A 19850-nucleotide genomic window follows, 5' to 3' on the forward strand; every position below is an offset into this window, starting at 1 on the left:
GGATCAATCTGTGTGTGGACAGACAGTCAGACGTGTATATAAATGTTCTCACTTCTCTTTGTATTTACAGGTGATTGTAACTACACTGATCCAGAGTTCTGTACTAATTCTACCCAGGGATCAATCTGTGTGGACAGACAGTCAGACTTGTATATAAATGTTCTCACTTCTCTTTGTATTTACAGGTGATTGTAACTACACTGATCCAGAGTTCTGTACTAATTCTACCCAGGGATCAATCTGTGTGTGGACAGACAGTCAGACTTGTATATAAATGTTCTCACTTCTCTTTGTATTTACAGGCGACTGTAACTACACTGATCCAGAGTTCTGTACTAATTCTACTCAGGGATCAATCTGTGTGTGGACAGACAGTCAGACTTGTATATAAATGTTCTCACTTCTCTTTGTATTTACAGGCGACTGTAACTACACTGATCCAGAGTTCTGTACTAATTCTACCCAGGGATCAATCTGTGTGTGGACAGACAGTCAGACTTGTAAATAAATGTTCTCACTTCTCTTTGTATTTACAGGTGATTGTAACTACACTGATCCAGAGTTCTGTACTAATTCTGCTCAGGGATCAATCTGTGTGTGGTCAGACAGTCAGACTTGTATATAAATGTTCTAACTTCTCTTTGTATTTACAGGTGATTGTAACTACACTGATCCAGAGTTCTGTACTAATTCTACTCAGGGATCAATCTGTGTGTGGTCAGACAGTCAGACTTGTATATAAATGTTCTAACTTCTCTTTGTATTTACAGGTGATTGTAACTACACTGATCCAGAGTTCTGTACTAATTTTACTCAGGGATCAATCTGTGTGTGGACAGACAGTCAGACTTGTATATAAATGTTCTCACTTCTCTTTGTATTTACAGGTGATTGTAACTACACTGATCCAGAGTTCTGTACTAATTCTACTCAGGGATCAATCTGTGTGTGGACAGACAGTCAGACTTGTATACAAATGTTCTAACTTCTCTTTGTATTTACAGGTGATTGTAACTACACTGATCCAGAGTTCTGTACTAATTCTACTCAGGGATCAATCTGTGTGTGGTCAGACAGTCAGACTTGTAAATAAATGTTCTCACTTCTCTTTGTATTTACAGGTGATTGTAACTACACTGATCCAGAGTTCTGTACTAATTCTACCCAGGGATCAATCTGTGTGGACAGACAGTCAGACTTGTATATAAATGTTCTCACTTCTCTTTGTATTTACAGGTGATTGTAACTACACTGATCCAGAGTTCTGTACTAATTCTACCCAGGGATCAATCTGTGTGTGGACAGACAGTCAGACTTGTATATAAATGTTCTCACTTCTCTTTGTATTTACAGGCGACTGTAACTACACTGATCCAGAGTTCTGTACTAATTCTACTCAGGGATCAATCTGTGTGTGGACAGACAGTCAGACTTGTATATAAATGTTCTCACTTCTCTTTGTATTTACAGGCGACTGTAACTACACTGATCCAGAGTTCTGTACTAATTCTACCCAGGGATCAATCTGTGTGTGGACAGACAGTCAGACTTGTAAATAAATGTTCTCACTTCTCTTTGTATTTACAGGTGATTGTAACTACACTGATCCAGAGTTCTGTACTAATTCTACTCAGGGATCAATCTGTGTGTGGTCAGACAGTCAGACTTGTATATAAATGTTCTAACTTCTCTTTGTATTTACAGGTGATTGTAACTACACTGATCCAGAGTTCTGTACTAATTCTACTCAGGGATCAATCTGTGTGTGGTCAGACAGTCAGACTTGTATATAAATGTTCTAACTTCTCTTTGTATTTACAGGTGATTGTAACTACACTGATCCAGAGTTCTGTACTAATTTTACTCAGGGATCAATCTGTGTGTGGACAGACAGTCAGACTTGTATATAAATGTTCTCACTTCTCTTTGTATTTACAGGTGATTGTAACTACACTGATCCAGAGTTCTGTACTAATTCTACTCAGGGATCAATCTGTGTGTGGTCAGACAGTCAGACTTGTATATAAATGTTCTCACTTCTCTTTGTATTTACAGGTGATTGTAACTACACTGATCCAGAGTTCTGTACTAATTCTACTCAGGGATCAATCTGTGTGTGGACAGACAGTCAGACTTGTATACAAATGTTCTAACTTCTCTTTGTATTTACAGGTGATTGTAACTACACTGATCCAGAGTTCTGTACTAATTCTACTCAGGGATCAATCTGTGTGTGGTCAGACAGTCAGACTTGTAAATAAATGTTCTCACTTCTCTTTGTATTTACAGGTGATTGTAACTACACTGATCCAGAGTTCTGTACTAATTCTACTCAGGGATCAATCTGTGTGTGGTCAGACAGTCAGACTTGTAAATAAATGTTCTCACTTCTCTTTGTATTTACAGGCGACTGTAACTACACTGATCCAGAGTTCTGTACTAATTCTACTCAGGGATCAATCTGTGTGTGGACAGACAGTCAGACTTGTAAATAAATGTTCTCACTTCTCTTTGTATTTACAGGCGACTGTAACTACACTGATCCAGAGTTCTGTACTAATTCTACCCAGGGATCAATCTGTGTGTGGACAGACAGTCAGACTTGTATATAAATGTTCTCACTTCTCTTTGTATTTACAGGTGATTGTAACTACACTGATCCAGAGTTCTGTACTAATTCTACTCAGGGATCAATCTGTGTGTGGTCAGACAGTCAGACTTGTAAATAAATGTTCTCACTTCTCTTTGTATTTACAGGTGATTGTAACTACACTGATCCAGAGTTCTGTACTAATTCTACCCAGGGATCAATCTGTGTGTGGTCAGACAGTCAGACTTGTATATAAATGTTCTAACTTCTCTTTGTATTTACAGGTGATTGTAACTACACTGATCCAGAGTTCTGTACTAATTCTACTCAGGGATCAATCTGTGTGTGGTCAGACAGTCAGACTTGTATATAATTGTTCTAACTTCTCTTTGTATTTACAGGTGATTGTAACTACACTGATCCAGAGTTCTGTACTAATTTTACTCAGGGATCAATCTGTGTGTGGACAGACAGTCAGACTTGTATATAAATGTTCTCACTTCTCTTTGTATTTACAGGTGATTGTAACTACACTGATCCAGAGTTCTGTACTAATTCTACTCAGGGATCAATCTGTGTGTGGTCAGACAGTCAGACTTGTATATAAATGTTCTCACTTCTCTTTGTATTTACAGGTGATTGTAACTACACTGATCCAGAGTTCTGTACTAATTCTACTCAGGGATCAATCTGTGTGTGGACAGACAGTCAGACTTGTATACAAATGTTCTAACTTCTCTTTGTATTTACAGGTGATTGTAACTACACTGATCCAGAGTTCTGTACTAATTCTACTCAGGGATCAATCTGTGTGTGGTCAGACAGTCAGACTTGTAAATAAATGTTCTCACTTCTCTTTGTATTTACAGGTGATTGTAACTACACTGATCCAGAGTTCTGTACTAATTCTACTCAGGGATCAATCTGTGTGTGGTCAGACAGTCAGACTTGTAAATAAATGTTCTCACTTCTCTTTGTATTTACAGGCGACTGTAACTACACTGATCCAGAGTTCTGTACTAATTCTACTCAGGGATCAATCTGTGTGTGGACAGACAGTCAGACTTGTAAATAAATGTTCTCACTTCCCTTTGTATTTACAGGCGACTGTTACTACACTGATCCAGAGTTCTGTACTAATTCTACCCAGGGATCAATCTGTGTGTGGACAGACAGTCAGACTTGTATATAAATGTTCTCACTTCTCTTTGTATTTACAGGTGATTGTAACTACACTGATCCAGAGTTCTGTACTAATTCTACTCAGGGATCAATCTGTGTGTGGTCAGACAGTCAGACTTGTAAATAAATGTTCTCACTTCTCTTTGTATTTACAGGTGATTGTAACTACACTGATCCAGAGTTCTGTACTAATTCTACCCAGGGATCAATCTGTGTGTGGACAGACAGTCAGACTTGTAAATAAATGATCTCACTTCTCTTTGTATTTACAGGCGGCTGTAACTACACTGATCCAGAGTTCTGTACTAATTCTACCCAGGGATCAATCTGTGTGTGGATCGACAGTCAGACTTGTAAATAAACGTTCTCACTTCTCTTTGTATTTACAGGCGACTGTAACTACACTGATCCAGAGTTCTGTACTAATTCTACCCAGGGATCAATCTGTGTGTGGACAGACAGTCAGACTTGTAAATAAACGTTCTCACTTCTCTTTGTATTTACAGGCGACTGTAACTACACTGATCCAGAGTTCTGTACTAATTCTACCCAGGGATCAATCTGTGTGTGGACAGACAGTCAGACTTGTATATCAAAGGATGTCCTGGGCACTGCTCCTACAAACAGATCATGTTCATCAACACCAGGTACAATAACCAACTATAAGGAAATGTTATAATTGTATTAAATTATACTCTAAATCATACATTTGAACAAAAAATATGTTAGTTGATATTTTCAGACCATACTCTGGTATATAATTTAAAATCATAATTTGGTTGATATTTTCAGATCATACTTTTGTTAACTTTTATAAATTGAGACTTGTATGGAGAGCTCTCATTGGCACTCATACAACATCTTCTTATACTGTTGAATCATTTATTTCGTGGGTACCAATTTTCGTGGTAAAAGGATATTTAATTTTGTGGTTTTGCAGAGGTCTGCAAACAAGCCTATAGAAAATTTGTCATCTTTAAATATTTAATTTCGTGGTTTACCTGTACCCACGAAAACATGAAAATTGGTATCCATTGAATAATAAAGAATCCAGAATAATATTTTCAGATCATACTTTGGTTTATATTTTCCATCATAAATTGGTTAATATTATTATGCCCCATCTACAATAGCATAGGGGCATTATGTTTGCTTGTCAGTTCATCCCCTCATTTGTCCATTAGTCTGTCCCCGCTTCAGGTTAAAATTTTTGGTCAAGGTAGTTTTTGTTGAAGTTGTAGCCCAATCAACTTGAAACTTCGTTCACATGTTCCCTTTGATATGATCTTTCTAATTCTAATGCCAAATAAGAGTTTTTACCCCCATTTCATAGTCCACTGAACATAGAAAATTATAGTGTGAGTGGGGCATCCATGTACTATGGACACTGTCTTGTTTAATCATTCTTTGGTTGATATTTTCAGATCCTGCTTTGGTTGATAATTCAAATCATATTTTGGTTGATATTTTGAGTTCATATTTTCAGAGCATCCTTTGATTGATATTTTTCAGATCATAATGAGTCATGTAAAGATGTAAAAGATTGTAGAACTTGTACATCGACATGTCTAAGTTCCCATGGTGATTGTACTTGTCAGTGGTGTGATAGTAAATGTACTTACAATTGTACATTGACCCAGGTAAGTTTCTTATTAAAACTTTGCACAATAAATCATGCAAATGTACAAACATACAAAACTATTTTAAATTATGTTTAAATTTTTATAAAAGACCCTATCATAATTTGTTAAATGCATTCGCAAACATAAGGAAAATGTAAACATACTAAATTATGTCATATACAATTGAGAAGGGAAATGGTGAATGTGTCAAAGAGACGACAACCCTACTAAAGAATACAAGCCACAAATAGGTCTTTAACACAGTGGAAAAACTCTGTAAATTGAATGTTTTATTATTGCTGAAAGAGACACAAATTCAAAATTACACAAACATACATCACAGAGCACTTCCAATTTGATAGTTATTCTCATAATATGGTTTAACAGGAGTAGTTGTGTGATTATTGCTTAGTATTTGATAGATAACTGTTGATAAATTACAGGGTACTGTAAATTCAGAAAATATTGCAAATACATTTGTAATCACATTCTTAGAATTGATACACATATCTTTATAAATCTTTTCCTGAAATTGAAAATTTTTGTATGGTTTTCAAATGTTGCCATAGTTAATACACACAATCATTTCTGATCTAAACAGTATTTGTTAAGCCTACAATCATTTCTGATCTCAACAGTATTTGTTAAGCCTACAATCATTTCTGATCTCAACAGTATTTGTTAAGCCTACAATCATTTCTGATCTCAACAGTATTTGTTAAACCTACACAAAAGGAGGAAAAAGGGACTCTGTTTTTTTAATAAATATAAAATATATAAATATCAATGTTGTCTTCAATATGTTTTATGTTTGCATGCTTTTGTCTGTGTCCTTAGTTTGGGTATATAGTATGTAGCAAGTGTCTTAAAGTTGTCATCTGTGTCAGAAATGTATATCAAATGTTTATATCAGCAATGTCTCAGACAGGTTCTAAAATCAGGACGGATTCATTAATTTAAAAGAGCTATGCCCCTTGAATTAATAAACGATATGGAAAATTGCATTATAATCTCTCCCTTACTTTTCTAATAAGAGTGTAATGAAATTATATCATAGGTTTATATCTACAATGTTAGGATGAGTTTATAGAAAATCAAAGGGATAATATCAGTAAGATTTTTAAAGAGAACATCTACTTTACAGAAGTTATTCCCCTTGGAAACGGAAACATTTTGTAAAAAATCACATTGTAAGTGATCTCATGCGTATATAATTTTAAAGATTTTTATTAAAAATTTAAAGAGACAAACAATATGTGGTGGTGGGAGGCACCATAGATCATTTTTGTATGGATACTTTGAAAAAAAAAAATTTTATTGTGTGTAATCATATCTTTATTAATTTGTAAACAAAATTTTAATATTCTTCGATAAATAATTTCCCATTTATGGATATCTGTTCTGGGGGCCATGCATCAGTGTTGTTCCTTCGTCCGTTCGTCCGTCTGTCTGTATGTCCTGTTTCAGGTAAATGCAGTGATTTAGCTAGCGCTCGTCACTTTCGTATTTTACGAAAAGGTTTTCGAAATGACGAAAATATTTCATATCAATTTCGTCACTTAAATTTGGAAAGTGTAAAAGTATTTACACATCAAATTACTTGAATTCTACCTGTCTTTATGATTCTGACAAGTTTATGGCCCTCAGGTAATTAACGTTTACCAAAGGTGTTAAAAGTTGTGATGACAAGTAATCCGCTTATCGCCAATCAGATGGGTCACTAATCCCTTAATTATCATTATAAAACCTCATAAATGACCATCATAATAATCTATTTAAGTTAATTCAGTCAGTCAGCATTTCATTTTAATCATTTCTCACAGTTCAGTCGTATTTTCGTCATTTGAACAAGATTGATAAACTTCCCAGACATTTCAACTTTATTTACATTTCAATATTTCCCTTAGGATTATAATTTGCAGTTTGCTTGTCGTAGTTTCGTCATTTCAACGTATTTTCGTCATACTTTATATAAATATATTCATCAAAAACTTTCGACAACTTCGATTAAAAAGAATGAACTTTATTCAAAACGTAAATATTTTCACTTGCAAACAGGTGCTTCCTGTTCAATGCATTGCGCATGCGTAAAAGTTCGTAGATGAATCCGGTTTTATTCTAAAATTATTATTCAATTGTCACTTCATTTCGTTTAAAAATCGAAAGTAAACGTGATCTACAGTCTACAGTCATTAGAATTGTCCCATTAAGTATAGATGCAGATCCTTCTATCCAATATTAAAGAAATTGATTCCAAATAGATATTAAAACGTATTTTCACGGATATAAATGATTGTGAAGTGAAAAAGTCGTTACAAGTTCATTTGTGCAGTGCTTAAAAATAAAGGCACCCAACTTTTGTTGATAAGGGGTGTGCCCTGAAAATAACTGAAGTGAAGTTTTGACCATATTACCAGATCCCTGTTCTTATCTTCATATCTTAGCATCACATCAGTCAATTCATTCAATATTGCAAATAACTGCCTACATTAGCAATCCTAAAGTCTTCAAAGATCCTAGACTAGTCCTTGAAGGACTTGGACATATATGTATAGCGAGTTTGATAAACATCCTAGATCCCTTGCTTTATAAAAAAATAAGGCTGATTTTTATCACGCGCAAAAGTGACTAAAGCCCTCAAAATCCTAGCTAAAACCCTGGGTAAATGTTTTTGGTCAAGTTAGTTTTTGATGATGTTAAGTCCAATCAAATTGAAACTTAGTATACATGTTCCCTATGATATGATTTTTCTAATTTTAATGCCAAATTAGAGTTTTGACACCAATTTTATGGTCCACTGAATGAGCAAATGATAGTGCGAGTGGAGCATTCATGTACTTTGGATACATTCTTGTTTTATGTATTTTTCATTTTTATTATATTTATTTTTGCATGACCATTATTGTTTAATTTTATTTGATTTCACAGACAAAAAATTGTACCACTCAAACTTCCAACCAATTAGATAGCTCCGTCTGCTCAGATCATAAACATTGTCCAACCTGCATGAGTTACGGTGAATGTGATTGGTCAGATAAATGTTCTCATATAAAGGAGGTGGACAGTTTAGGTTAGTATTGCTTCATAGATGTGCTTGTCGTGTCAAAAAATGCTTAACTGTGTGAACTTTGTTTTAAGATAGCCATCTTAAACAAAAATGAATATTTTAACTAAAGAACTGAAATTTGTTTGGTGGCATAATTAAACAAGGTTGATCAGTTTAACACACATGTCTGAATGTTTAAACTGCATATGAAATTTTATAATGAGATATGTGGTTTAAATGTTAAGTACATTAAAGGGATGGGCTTTTGTTAAACTGATTCTGTTTAAAAAAAAAAAAAAAGAAGATCTGAAATATTGAAAAAATAAAAGGTATAAAATTTATACCAAAGTTTTATTTTAGAATTCTTTTTGAAACAGCCTTCTTTGATAAAGACTGAATCAGTTCATCAAAGCAACCATTGGTGATATTGGTAGTTTTATGTTATTGGTAAGCAACTCAATAAATGGCATTTTATTTTAAATGATACAGCCTGTTACCACTATATCGCAATGTCCAGCCAAGTACAGTAGTCCATGTTATGCCACACAGAATTGTTTTGCCTGTATCCAGTCTGACTCTTGTGAATGGAATCACAGTGATAAGAAATGTCAGGCTGTCATATACACTTCTGGTGAGATGGGACAATTATTTTTTACTTACAAATTACAATGTGACTTATGTCATAAAGAAATGTCAGGCTATCATTTACACTTCTGGTGAGATGGGACAATTATTTCTTACTTACAAGTTACAATGTGACTTATGTCATAAAGAAAAGTCAGGCTATCATTTACACTTCCGGTGAGATAGGACAATTATTTCTTACTTACAAATTACAATGTCACAAAGAAATGTCAGGCTGTCATTTACACTTCTGGTGAGATGGGACAATTATTTCTTACAAATTACAATGTCACAAAAAGATGGATGATTATTTCTAACTTACAAAATATAATGTCAAAAAACATAACATGTCAGTGAATCATATAGAGGAAATTTGTGTCTCTCACTTCTATGAAATAGAAAAGGTGTGCTGTTTGCTTCAGTCAAATACCTCAACACTTTATAAGTGTCTGATTAGGACAGTGTATTGGGGAAACACTAGTGGTATGTCAGTGATATTTTGTATGCAGTATATCTGCAGTGACACATCTTATTTAGATGGGAGATTATTTGGCCCCGCACCATCAATCATGATCAATTGACTTTTTATTTCAACTTTTGCTTAGTTTAACAATGAAGGAATGTGCCAATGAGACAACTATCCACCAGAGTAAAAATAAGTAGTAGTATGCAATTATAGGACACCATACAGCCTTTCAAACAATTGAAATGTGAAAATTACCAGCCTAATTTATAATAAAACAATTTAGGGAAAAATCATATATGACAGATTTGAACCAACAACAGGCACATAAAGAATTTGGTGGGTTAAAGCAGGGGTTAAATATGTTCGCTCAATCCTCACCTATACACATCACAAAAATGAACAAACTGTAAAAATCAGTTGCAATTGCCTTAACATAGATCATTTTGTGATAAGGTAGGTTTATGGAGAACCACTAGTGGTTCCTCAATGGTATTTGGTATCATGTTTTAGCATTGGCACATCTCATTTCCATGGAGGTAATTTGGCCCTCCCACCTCAGACTTGGTCTATTAACTTTGAAACTTTTGCATAGTATATATGTTAATGTTTGTGATTAGATCAGTTTAAGATTAAAACCCTATTGTGAAGACAATGATATTTGGTATGCAGTTGTATGAGCATTTACATTCTCATTTTCATGAAGATTATATGGCTCTACCCCCCTTAGATTTGGTTCATTGACTTTTAAACTTTGGCATAGTTTACAAGGTAAAAAGTTTAGAATATTATAAAGGGATCCACTTACAAGTCAATCGTATTTATTATGCAAATATATCAACATTGGTTATTTTAATTTCCATGCCAATTATTTGTCCCTTCATCCACAGTGATGATTCATTGCCTTTGAATGTTTTGTATAGTTCATATGATTAAGTATTGCCATGTTATAAAATGGAGACATTATTGTTGTCAAGATATCAGAAAGAATTTTGAAAATTGTTTTGAAGGTAACATATAACATTTTCCTTAATAAAACTTCTAAAACATTTTAAATGTATTATTGAAATACACATACATTATAATTAGCTCCAAAAGGGCACCTGTTATGAAGAAAAAATCATGAGAAAGTATATATCCTTAAAGATAATTCCTTTTTAATAATTTTAAAGTAATCACAATATGTATGGTTAAGTGTGTATCAATAATTATTATACCTCCGCTTTAAAAAATACCCCCGCTTTAAAAAAGGGGGGGTATACTGTTTTACCTCTGTCTGTCTATCAGTCCTTCCGTCCGTTCGTCAGTCAGTCCGTCCCATGAAACTTTCGTCACATTTCTCTCAGGAACTACACATCCACCCTTTCTGTAATTTGGTATCAACATTTATATATGTCAGCTATACCGTGTGATGCGTTTTCAGATTGATCACTTGACAACTTCCTGTTTACCGAACACTTGTATGATTTTACACATGATAGCCAAGTTGAAAATTTTCGTCACATTTTTCTCAGGAACTACAATACAGTGATTTCTGAAATTTGGTTTCAGGATCTATATAAGTCAGCTATACCGTGTGATGGGTTTTCAGATTGATCACTCAACAACTTCCTGTTTACGGAACACTTGTATGATTTTACACATGATAGCCAAGTTGAAAATTTTCTTCACATTTTTCTCAGGAACTACAATACAAGGATTTCTGAAATTTGGTTTCAGGATTTATATAAGTCAGCTTTACCGTGTGATGCGTTTTCAGATTGATCACTTGACAACTTCCTGTTTACCGAACACTTGTATGATTTTACACATGATAGCCAAGTTGAAAATTTTCGTCACATTTTTCTCAGGAACTACAATACAATGATTTCTGAAATTTGGTTTCAGGATTTATATAAGTCAGCTATACCGTGTGATGAGGTTTCAGATTCATCACTCGACAACTTCCTGTTTACCGAACACTTGCATATTTTTACACTATTTATATTATCCACTTGAGGCGGGGGTATCATCAGTGAGCAGTAGCTCGCAGTTTCACTTGTTGTTTACTGCTATTAAAGCTGATTAAAAAATATATTATAAACTAGTGAATAAGTAAATAATGCTAGTGTACACAAGTTTGTCCATGTTTTGTAGATTATAATACTACAAGACAAGTTAAGAAATGTGATCAGCCTTGTATAGCACATAAAAGTTGTGAGAACTGTACGTCCAAAGGATGTATGTGGTGTGGAAATAAACAGTTGTGTGTACAAACTAATTCATATGTGGCGTCATTTATATATGGTCAGTGTATGGAGTGGACAACACAACATAATAAATGTCCAGGTTTGTATAACATATCACATATTATAAATGATGTACATTAAGAACATTTGTGGAACTATGGAAAACTATGCAGGATTAACTATTTCAGTTTCAGGAAATGTTAAATATAAATAATACTTTTAAAATGCAAATTTGTAAACTAACTGTATCTCAATTTTTGCAATGATAATAGCACATGTAAAGCATATGGAAAAAACAAAGTCTTTTTTCTGAAACAATCACTATATTATTTCACTGTGTAATACATTTTTTTATTGAATTTTGCAGCCACCAGGTGTTCAGATCTACACACTTGTGACGAGTGCCAAGCTAATCCTAAGTGTGGATGGTGTAATGATAAAAGTAATACGGGTCTAGGGAAATGTATGGAAGGAGGTCTTCAAGGTCCTGTCAATAACCAATCACAGATAGATTATGGGTCATGTGACAAAAATAGATGGTTCTTCATTGGTTGTCCTGGTAAGTTGTTTTTAGTATAAACCGTATTTATTATTGAAAAAAAAGACAATGATGACAGAGTAGTACAATTATATATAGATGTTTAATATGGGAGTCTGAAACAAACTTTTAAAAGAAAGGAGTAGGTTCGGTAAGGGCCGATTTTGGCCTCAAATTTCAAGTTCATCTGACGGAAGATTTTAGACACTTTTTAAATACTTAACTGTCTATTTCAATTGATTCGATTAGTTTATGTGAAAGATTTTAACTGATTTAGTTAATAAAAATGCTCCGATTCAAGCTTAAATATTAAAAATCTATCAAATATGCCAAAAAATGCCACTTTTCAAATGGATTTTGTCAAAAATAAAAGTGGCCGCATCTGTGTTCATCCTCAACCATTATATATATTATGTATTATCATCAAATACATATTTCATTTTAATATTATGAATGAACACGAATGCACCCACTTTCGTTTAAGACGAAAACCGTCTAAAATTTAACTAAAATGCTAAAATTGTGAAGAATTCAGTAATTTAGCATGACTTAATGATGCTAGTACGCAATATATGTGTATTGTATGGTCAAAAGCAGCCCATATTTATGTAGCAGAAGCATTCTACTTTCCAGTAGATAGCTTAAAGATTACATTTTCACAATTTTGTAAAATTGCTATATTTTGGGGCCAAAAAGGGGTCTTACTGAACCTACTCCTTTATAAATCTTTCTCCCAAAAAATATTCATTTACATGTATAACAAACAATATGATAGTTCAATGGTATTTAAAATTTAACTTTACATATATATATATATAAAAATTCATCATATACTCATAAAACAATTAACAGTAACTGTGATTAGTTCTAAAAGCTTGAACAAACATGGTGTTTTTAATTAAATAAACTTATAAAATACTCAATAGGTTCAAGTACACTTAGAAATTTAAAAAAGATGTTATCTAAGTAAATCTGCTGCTGTGCACATTTTGTTTTGAATGATGGGAAAGCAGTATCAAACATAATGGAAAATGATTAGATCTTATTCATAAAAAATGAAATGGACTTTTATTTGCTGATAGCTTTAATTGTTACTTTTAATGTTAATATAAAGATGTGAATGTTTGACTTTACAGATTGTCAGTGTAATGGTCACAGTGTCTGTTCAAACTCAACGGGGAAAACAGAAGTTTGTGTAGAATGTAAAAACATGACTGAAGGTAAGAATGGGAAAGGAAAAATTAGGTCATTTGATCTCAGTTAACTTTCATTTGGGTATTGTTTGCTTTTGTTTGTAAAATACACTATAAGTCTTTCGGTAATTTGTTTTAAGTGAAGACAGAAGTTTTGCAAAAAAGAGACTATATTTTATCCAACATCACTTTGTTTACTTTAAATATTAGTGTATGAGTTTTTATATTTTTAAAGAAAGGAAAATGTAGAGACCATAACATAGAAGAAGTATCATTCTAGTGGCTGACAATATATGATTTTGTTTGTAGACATAACATAGAAGTATCACTATATATGTTTTTGTTTGTAGGTGACAATTGTGAACACTGTAAAGAAGGATTTTACGGCGATCCTGTCAATGGAGGCATTTGTAGACGTATGTTTATTTTGTTTTATGGTTATGATTTAAAGATTATGACAGAATATTTTGACTCTGAGCGCTATTTAGGGGTTATTTTAGAATTTTTTTCCAGCAAAGTAGGCACAAGTTTTACCCTTGTCCTGAATGTTTGTCAAGAAATTGTTTTTTTTATTCTCTAACTTTAGTTAACCTTAACCAAATGCTATGAAAGTTATACACAATGAGTATAACTAGCAAACACAGATCGGTTTAGAGTTTGGGTGTTGTCAATTTCACCATTTATGAGTTATGTCCCTTTTGAATTGAATTGAACTTTGGTGAAGCTACCTTCACTTTATCAAATTCTATCCCTTCTTAAATAGAAAAGTTGCTGAATTTGCTGTATTACAAGCTGTCTCAAAAAGGAATGATTGTGATGTCTTCAATGAAAGATTTACTTCTAGATTATTGTTTTAAAGTTCAACTTTGCATAATAATTAGCCTTATATAATTGTAGGATGTGATTGTAATGAGCAGGCTGATTCATGTGACAGAGTAACAGGAAAATGTAATTGTAGAACACGAGGTGTGATAGGTGATAAATGTGACAAGTAAGGATGTTACAAGAACATGAGTTGTGATATGTAATAAATGTAATAAATATGCAACTGTAGAATTTGATGTGTGATTGCAGACAAGTATGTCAAATTAGTGAATTATATTTAAGTTGTATGACCATCTTACCTACAGTATCTGATTGGTTTTGTTTTCATTTAAAAAATAGAAGATGTGGTATGATTACCAATTAGACAAATGACCACAAGGGACCAAATGAGGGAGAAGTAATTATAAGCATCTATCAATCACTGAATTGCCTTCCCCAATGAGCAAAACTATTCCTCACAGCAAGCTATAAAAGACCCCAACATTACAAATGTAATTTAATGTAACTTAAAACTAGCAGCCTGATGTTTGTTAATATCTTCATTTTAATCTTATTAATAAATGATACCTGTTGGATTTTCATTTAAGTAGCTTTATCTTCATTTATACCTTTTTTCGGATTGAACATTATCCAAAAGCGTTATTCACTTAACAATAAAAAAAAAAGGCTGATATGAATCTAAAAAATCAAAACATCATATTGCATTTGAGTCAAATTACGACTACTTTGCTCATGTAATTTATTTTTATTTTGTAGGTGTGATGAATCTCATAAATATTTTGGAGATCCCAAAAAAGGAGGCACCTGCTTTTGTAAGTTTTTCCTTTATGTATGACCTGTTGAATATCTGAAATCAATACAGCATAGAAAAGTTATTGTACAATTATATCAATCAATGAATCAATAAATAGAATTAAGACAAGTCTCCATCAAAGTCACAATGTGTTAACAGTCAACAATTATAGATCCAAATACAGCCTACAACAAGGGGCATTGACTCACAACGAAAACAGCAAGCTATTAAGGGTCCCAAAATGACTAGTGTAAAACAATTCGAACAGGAAAACTAACAGTCTAATTTATATATAAACAAGAAATGAAAAATACTTGAGAACCACAACAACAAACAACAACCACTGAACAACAGGCTCCTGACAGCATGGAAAAGTTATTGTACAATTACATTTCTCAATGAATCAATACAGCATGGACAAGGTATCATACAATTGGGTCAAGATGCATATAAGATTTTCCATAGACGGTAATGGTTACATTTTCTTCAATGATATGTGTGATGGCTCCTTTGGAAGCTGAGACATTTTGACATATGTGATTAAATTTTCGGTGTACGAAGTGAGATTACTTTTTCCGTAAATTAGCAAACCCGGAGTATCCTTTTGTGATGTCGCTCCTCATGGTAAAAAATCCCATTTTTAACACAATGAGTTCTTTTAAAATTTAATACTTTGAACACATTTAATAGCTCCATAGATTTTACACATTTATTCTGTGTTCCCCTACTTTCTAAATTAACTCGAATGGTTAAGCTCAGTCTTTTGTTTATCATAGAAAAGTGTCAAATATCACTACACAGAGATTTTTTGTTTACACATGACTTTTAGGTTCCTCATTTCAAGGCGCATTAGGGATATTGTCCCAATTGCATTTATCAATGAAAATAATATTAAAAGAAAAATTGTGAGATGAAAAAACACATTTGTATAGCAATTTAGTTATTTATCTCTTTCTAATTTATACTTTGTTATAGATCACCTGGTTACAGATTATCAGTTTACTTTTAATTTATCAAAGAAAGATGACAGATTTTACACACAGATCAATTTTATGAACATACCACAAGCTGTAAGTATTGCAGTAATACATATTTCAAATTCTTATTGTTTTTATCATTTCTTCGATTTTTTTTAAAATGAAGTCGTGGTTAAGTAATGAAAAAGAGTAGGAGCAATGAGGCTATAATACTAGAGCATAAAATTGAGAATGAAAATGGGGAATGTGTCAAATAGACAACAATCCGACCATAGAGCAGACAACAGCCGAGGCCGTAAATTGGTCTTCAATGCAGCGAGAAACTCCAGCACCCTGAAGCATCCTGCAGCTGGCCCCTAATAGTTTTAAATTTCTTCTATCTGTACTAAGAAACAAGTTGTTCTTATAATTTAAACAAATTTGACATTAAATGAGTTGTAAAATTTCTTGATTTTCCTAGATTTGCATAAACTTAACACCACTACTTCTTCCGTCCCCCAGGTATCTATCACCCATCTCTTATACAGTTTATATTTATATAGTTCTCATTTGTATTTTGTGGTTATAGAAAAATGTATATTTTTAATGTAATTTTAAAATTGCTCTGTTTTATCACTTGCTCTATTGAAGTTATGTTATTTTATATATTTCCAGTCTGACAGAGATGTAGATTTTAAAGTGAATTGTTCTGGAGAATCATACCTTAATATCTCAGTCAGAACAAGTAAGTTGGACCTATTGATCTAAATATGTTTGGGAAAAAAATCCTTTTATAGTATTCCATTCTTTTGTTGGTGAGATATTTTCGCTATCTGTTTTCAGGATCAGTTGCAAAATATTTGATAAAAAATAAATATCATAATAATTTTAAATTGAAATTCTTTTATTTTTTAATGATCAAATTGTATCAACATTATGAATTACACATTAACTTCTACAATACATATTTATTGAATCATGTAAATATCAGTTGATGCAGTTATTCAATTTTATATTAAACTACAATTTTTTTTTCTTTTTTCAGGAAATAATAGAGTAGAGAAGATTTATGAAGCATATCCATGTACATATTTCCGTACCAAATTTGAACATGGTGACTTTTCATTTGGAGAAAAAGAAAATACAACATTCCTAGTTTATGTTTATGGATTTCATACTCCTTTTTGGCTTCAGGTAGGTCTCAAATAAAAATTGCATTCTAATATAAAGTGCCCTTAGCTTCAGATTAATGTATGTTTTCAAATACATGTTTAATTATAATATGAAGTGACCTTGTTAAATAGTATATAAACAAACCTCTTTTTAAAATAGCACAATTATTATTGACACATTTATAGAGTATGTAGTGGAATTGTGCGTAAGTCGTCATTCTGTCCTTTCCATATGTGTGTTCATTATTACTTTTGAACATGTAAAAATGGCAACTTACCAAAACAATCAGCCATTCTATATATCAAGGTTTAAATCAACACTCAACTCGCAAATGAAGACAAATTGGTAGCAAGTAAAAAAGACCTGCTATATAGAAAATCGGGAAGCCCTCTAATGAAATTGCATTTTAAACAGTAAGATTGAAAGATGCCTACACTTCTAATACTTTCTACTTGTTTATATTTTCAGATTTCATTCTCACAGTTTCCAAAGATTGATTTAGTTCACTTCTTTGTAACATTCTTTAGGTGAGTTTTAATATTAGGTGTTGATAAATATACATATTGAAAAAAAGGGCAGAGTTATAAAAGTATAACACTCAGAGTTATAAAAGATAATAAAAGGTGAATTGCAAAATATGATGAATAACTCAATTGATGCACAATTAAAAAAGAATAGGATATGATGACGGCATATTTTTATGTAGGATATTCTTTGCTTTTGCAGATATGCTCAATTGAAAAAATTGAAAGGCCAGGATATTTAAAAGCTAGAGGAGCTGTGTAACAAAATTGACCTTAAAGAATAGTCAACCATTTATGGTCATCTTTGCCTGAAGGAGTTAGAACCTTTATTTCTTTATACTTTCAAATTTTATCAAAAATTAAATGCAAATTAATTATTAAAAGATAATTATATGTATAGTTCTTTAACTGTTGATATCTTTGTTTTTCAGCTGTTTCCTATCATTACTTATCATAGCAGCAGTATTATATAAAATCAAACATAAATATGATTTATACAGACGGAGACAGGTATGTTGTATAAATTATGAGAAAAGATATAAATAAATTGTGGCTTTAGTTCATGCTTGTGAAAGATTCTAAGTGAAAGATTCTAAGTTCTGAATACTAGGAGGGCCAGAACACTAAAACATCATCTTTTACAAAAAAAAATATATTTCTTTATTGCTTTCCTTTATAGTTGATTTGTATACAATATTGAAATACTTTCACAGGCAACTTCAATGATGTAGGCTAAGATGTCATCATAGTCTCATTTAATTTCCTGATCACTATTCAACAGCTATGCCTCTCAAAATTGTATGGTTAAAGATACTAGTGTCCTCCATTTTGACCTTGGAGCATATTTTCTTTATTCAGGAACTTTTTCATTATAGCACAACTATCTATTATGAAATGGTGGTCAAGTTTGATATTCCCTTCAAAAGGGATCATCTGTTGGCTTTGCCTAATTTTTACATTTTTAAAAATAATTGTAGTTATTTATACACCAAGATTCGATATAATTGAAAAATATCTAAATTAACTCGAAAGAAATTTCTAAATTACTCTAAGAAAAATATCAAAATTAATTCTAAGAAAAATTTAATAAAGATAAAATGTCTTCATAAATATTAAGATAAAAAAAATGTTTTTATAGAGAATGATGGTTGAGATGGAAGAAATGGCAAGTCGACCTTTTGCCTCTGTTACCGTGGAGATAGATAGAAAATTAGATCTGGCAGAGAAGAAAGAAACTAATTCTGTTGATTTACGAAAGCGGAAAAAGGTAAATAAAAATGTATTTACTTTGATGTCTATTGGACATGATTATAAATTTTAAGCCTCAACTACTGTTACTGAGAGGGGAGCATTATGTTTTCAGCGTTCAATGACTTTTTAAAGGATTTTTCAACGTTCCATGACCTCTTAAAGAAATTAAATAGTTATAAGTCAATTATTTTTGGATCATAAAATAGAGAATAATTGTAAGGTGTACATGTTTGTCTAACAGGGTTCCCCTGAAATTGACTTTATTTTTTCACCGATCATTAATAATGTTAATTTTCTGTTATATCTATATAAGGACCATGATGATCTTGAAGAATTTCAAAATAAAATTCCATTTTAATCAGTTGCAGAGTGTATGTGCTTTAGGTACACCAGAAAATACTTCTGACAAGTGCTGATGTACATAAATCATAAAAATTCAAGTATATAAAGATATTGCATTGAATATATATTCTTTAATGTAAAGTGTAATTTAAGGATTTATTATTATAATCTCCTTTATTTATAGAAGTCCCCATAGTCTAAAGTTTAAAACACTAACTTGTATATCTTTTGTAGGGAGGAACAAAACCAGTTGCTATACAACCTTTGAGTGGACATAAAGCAGCAATTTTATCATTAATAGTATTATTACCCACTGGTGGCGAAGAAGATCTGGCACCCAGTGGTAGTTCTGGTGTGGCAATAGCCAGTGCTTTAATAACTATGGGTAAGACTTTATTGAAAAAGGGCAATAGCCAGTGCTTTAATAACTATGGGTAAGACTTTATTGAAACAGGGCAATAGCCAGTGCTTTAATAACTATGGGTAAGACTTTATTGAAA

General features: G+C 32.3%; 1 protein-coding gene across 2 annotated transcripts in view; it reads left to right on the forward strand.

Annotated features, from left to right (window-relative positions):
- LOC134714751 (attractin-like protein 1) overlaps window positions 1-19850 on the forward strand; it is a 48027-nt gene that overhangs the window by 22701 nt on the left and 5476 nt on the right. The window contains exons 12-27 of one of the 2 annotated variants that reach the window (XM_063576268.1): window positions 4279-4419; window positions 5285-5412; window positions 8323-8464; window positions 11664-11855; window positions 12123-12314; window positions 13430-13513; window positions 13837-13902; window positions 14384-14477; window positions 15068-15123; window positions 16080-16174; window positions 16736-16805; window positions 17106-17254; window positions 17702-17760; window positions 18189-18267; window positions 18896-19024; window positions 19585-19735. In XM_063576268.1, the coding sequence (XP_063432338.1) occupies window positions 4279-4419; window positions 5285-5412; window positions 8323-8464; window positions 11664-11855; window positions 12123-12314; window positions 13430-13513; window positions 13837-13902; window positions 14384-14477; window positions 15068-15123; window positions 16080-16174; window positions 16736-16805; window positions 17106-17254; window positions 17702-17760; window positions 18189-18267; window positions 18896-19024; window positions 19585-19735 (1827 nt within the window). Of the gene's footprint in view, window positions 1-4278; window positions 4420-5284; window positions 5413-8322; window positions 8465-8929; window positions 9072-11663; window positions 11856-12122; window positions 12315-13429; window positions 13514-13836; window positions 13903-14383; window positions 14478-15067; window positions 15124-16079; window positions 16175-16735; window positions 16806-17105; window positions 17255-17701; window positions 17761-18188; window positions 18268-18895; window positions 19025-19584; window positions 19736-19850 lie in introns of both variants that reach the window. The other variant, XM_063576269.1, reaches the window with a different exon arrangement.

The sequence above is a fragment of the Mytilus trossulus genome, chromosome 4, assembly GCF_036588685.1.
Source record: "Mytilus trossulus isolate FHL-02 chromosome 4, PNRI_Mtr1.1.1.hap1, whole genome shotgun sequence".
NCBI lineage: Eukaryota > Metazoa > Mollusca > Bivalvia > Mytilida > Mytilidae > Mytilus > Mytilus trossulus.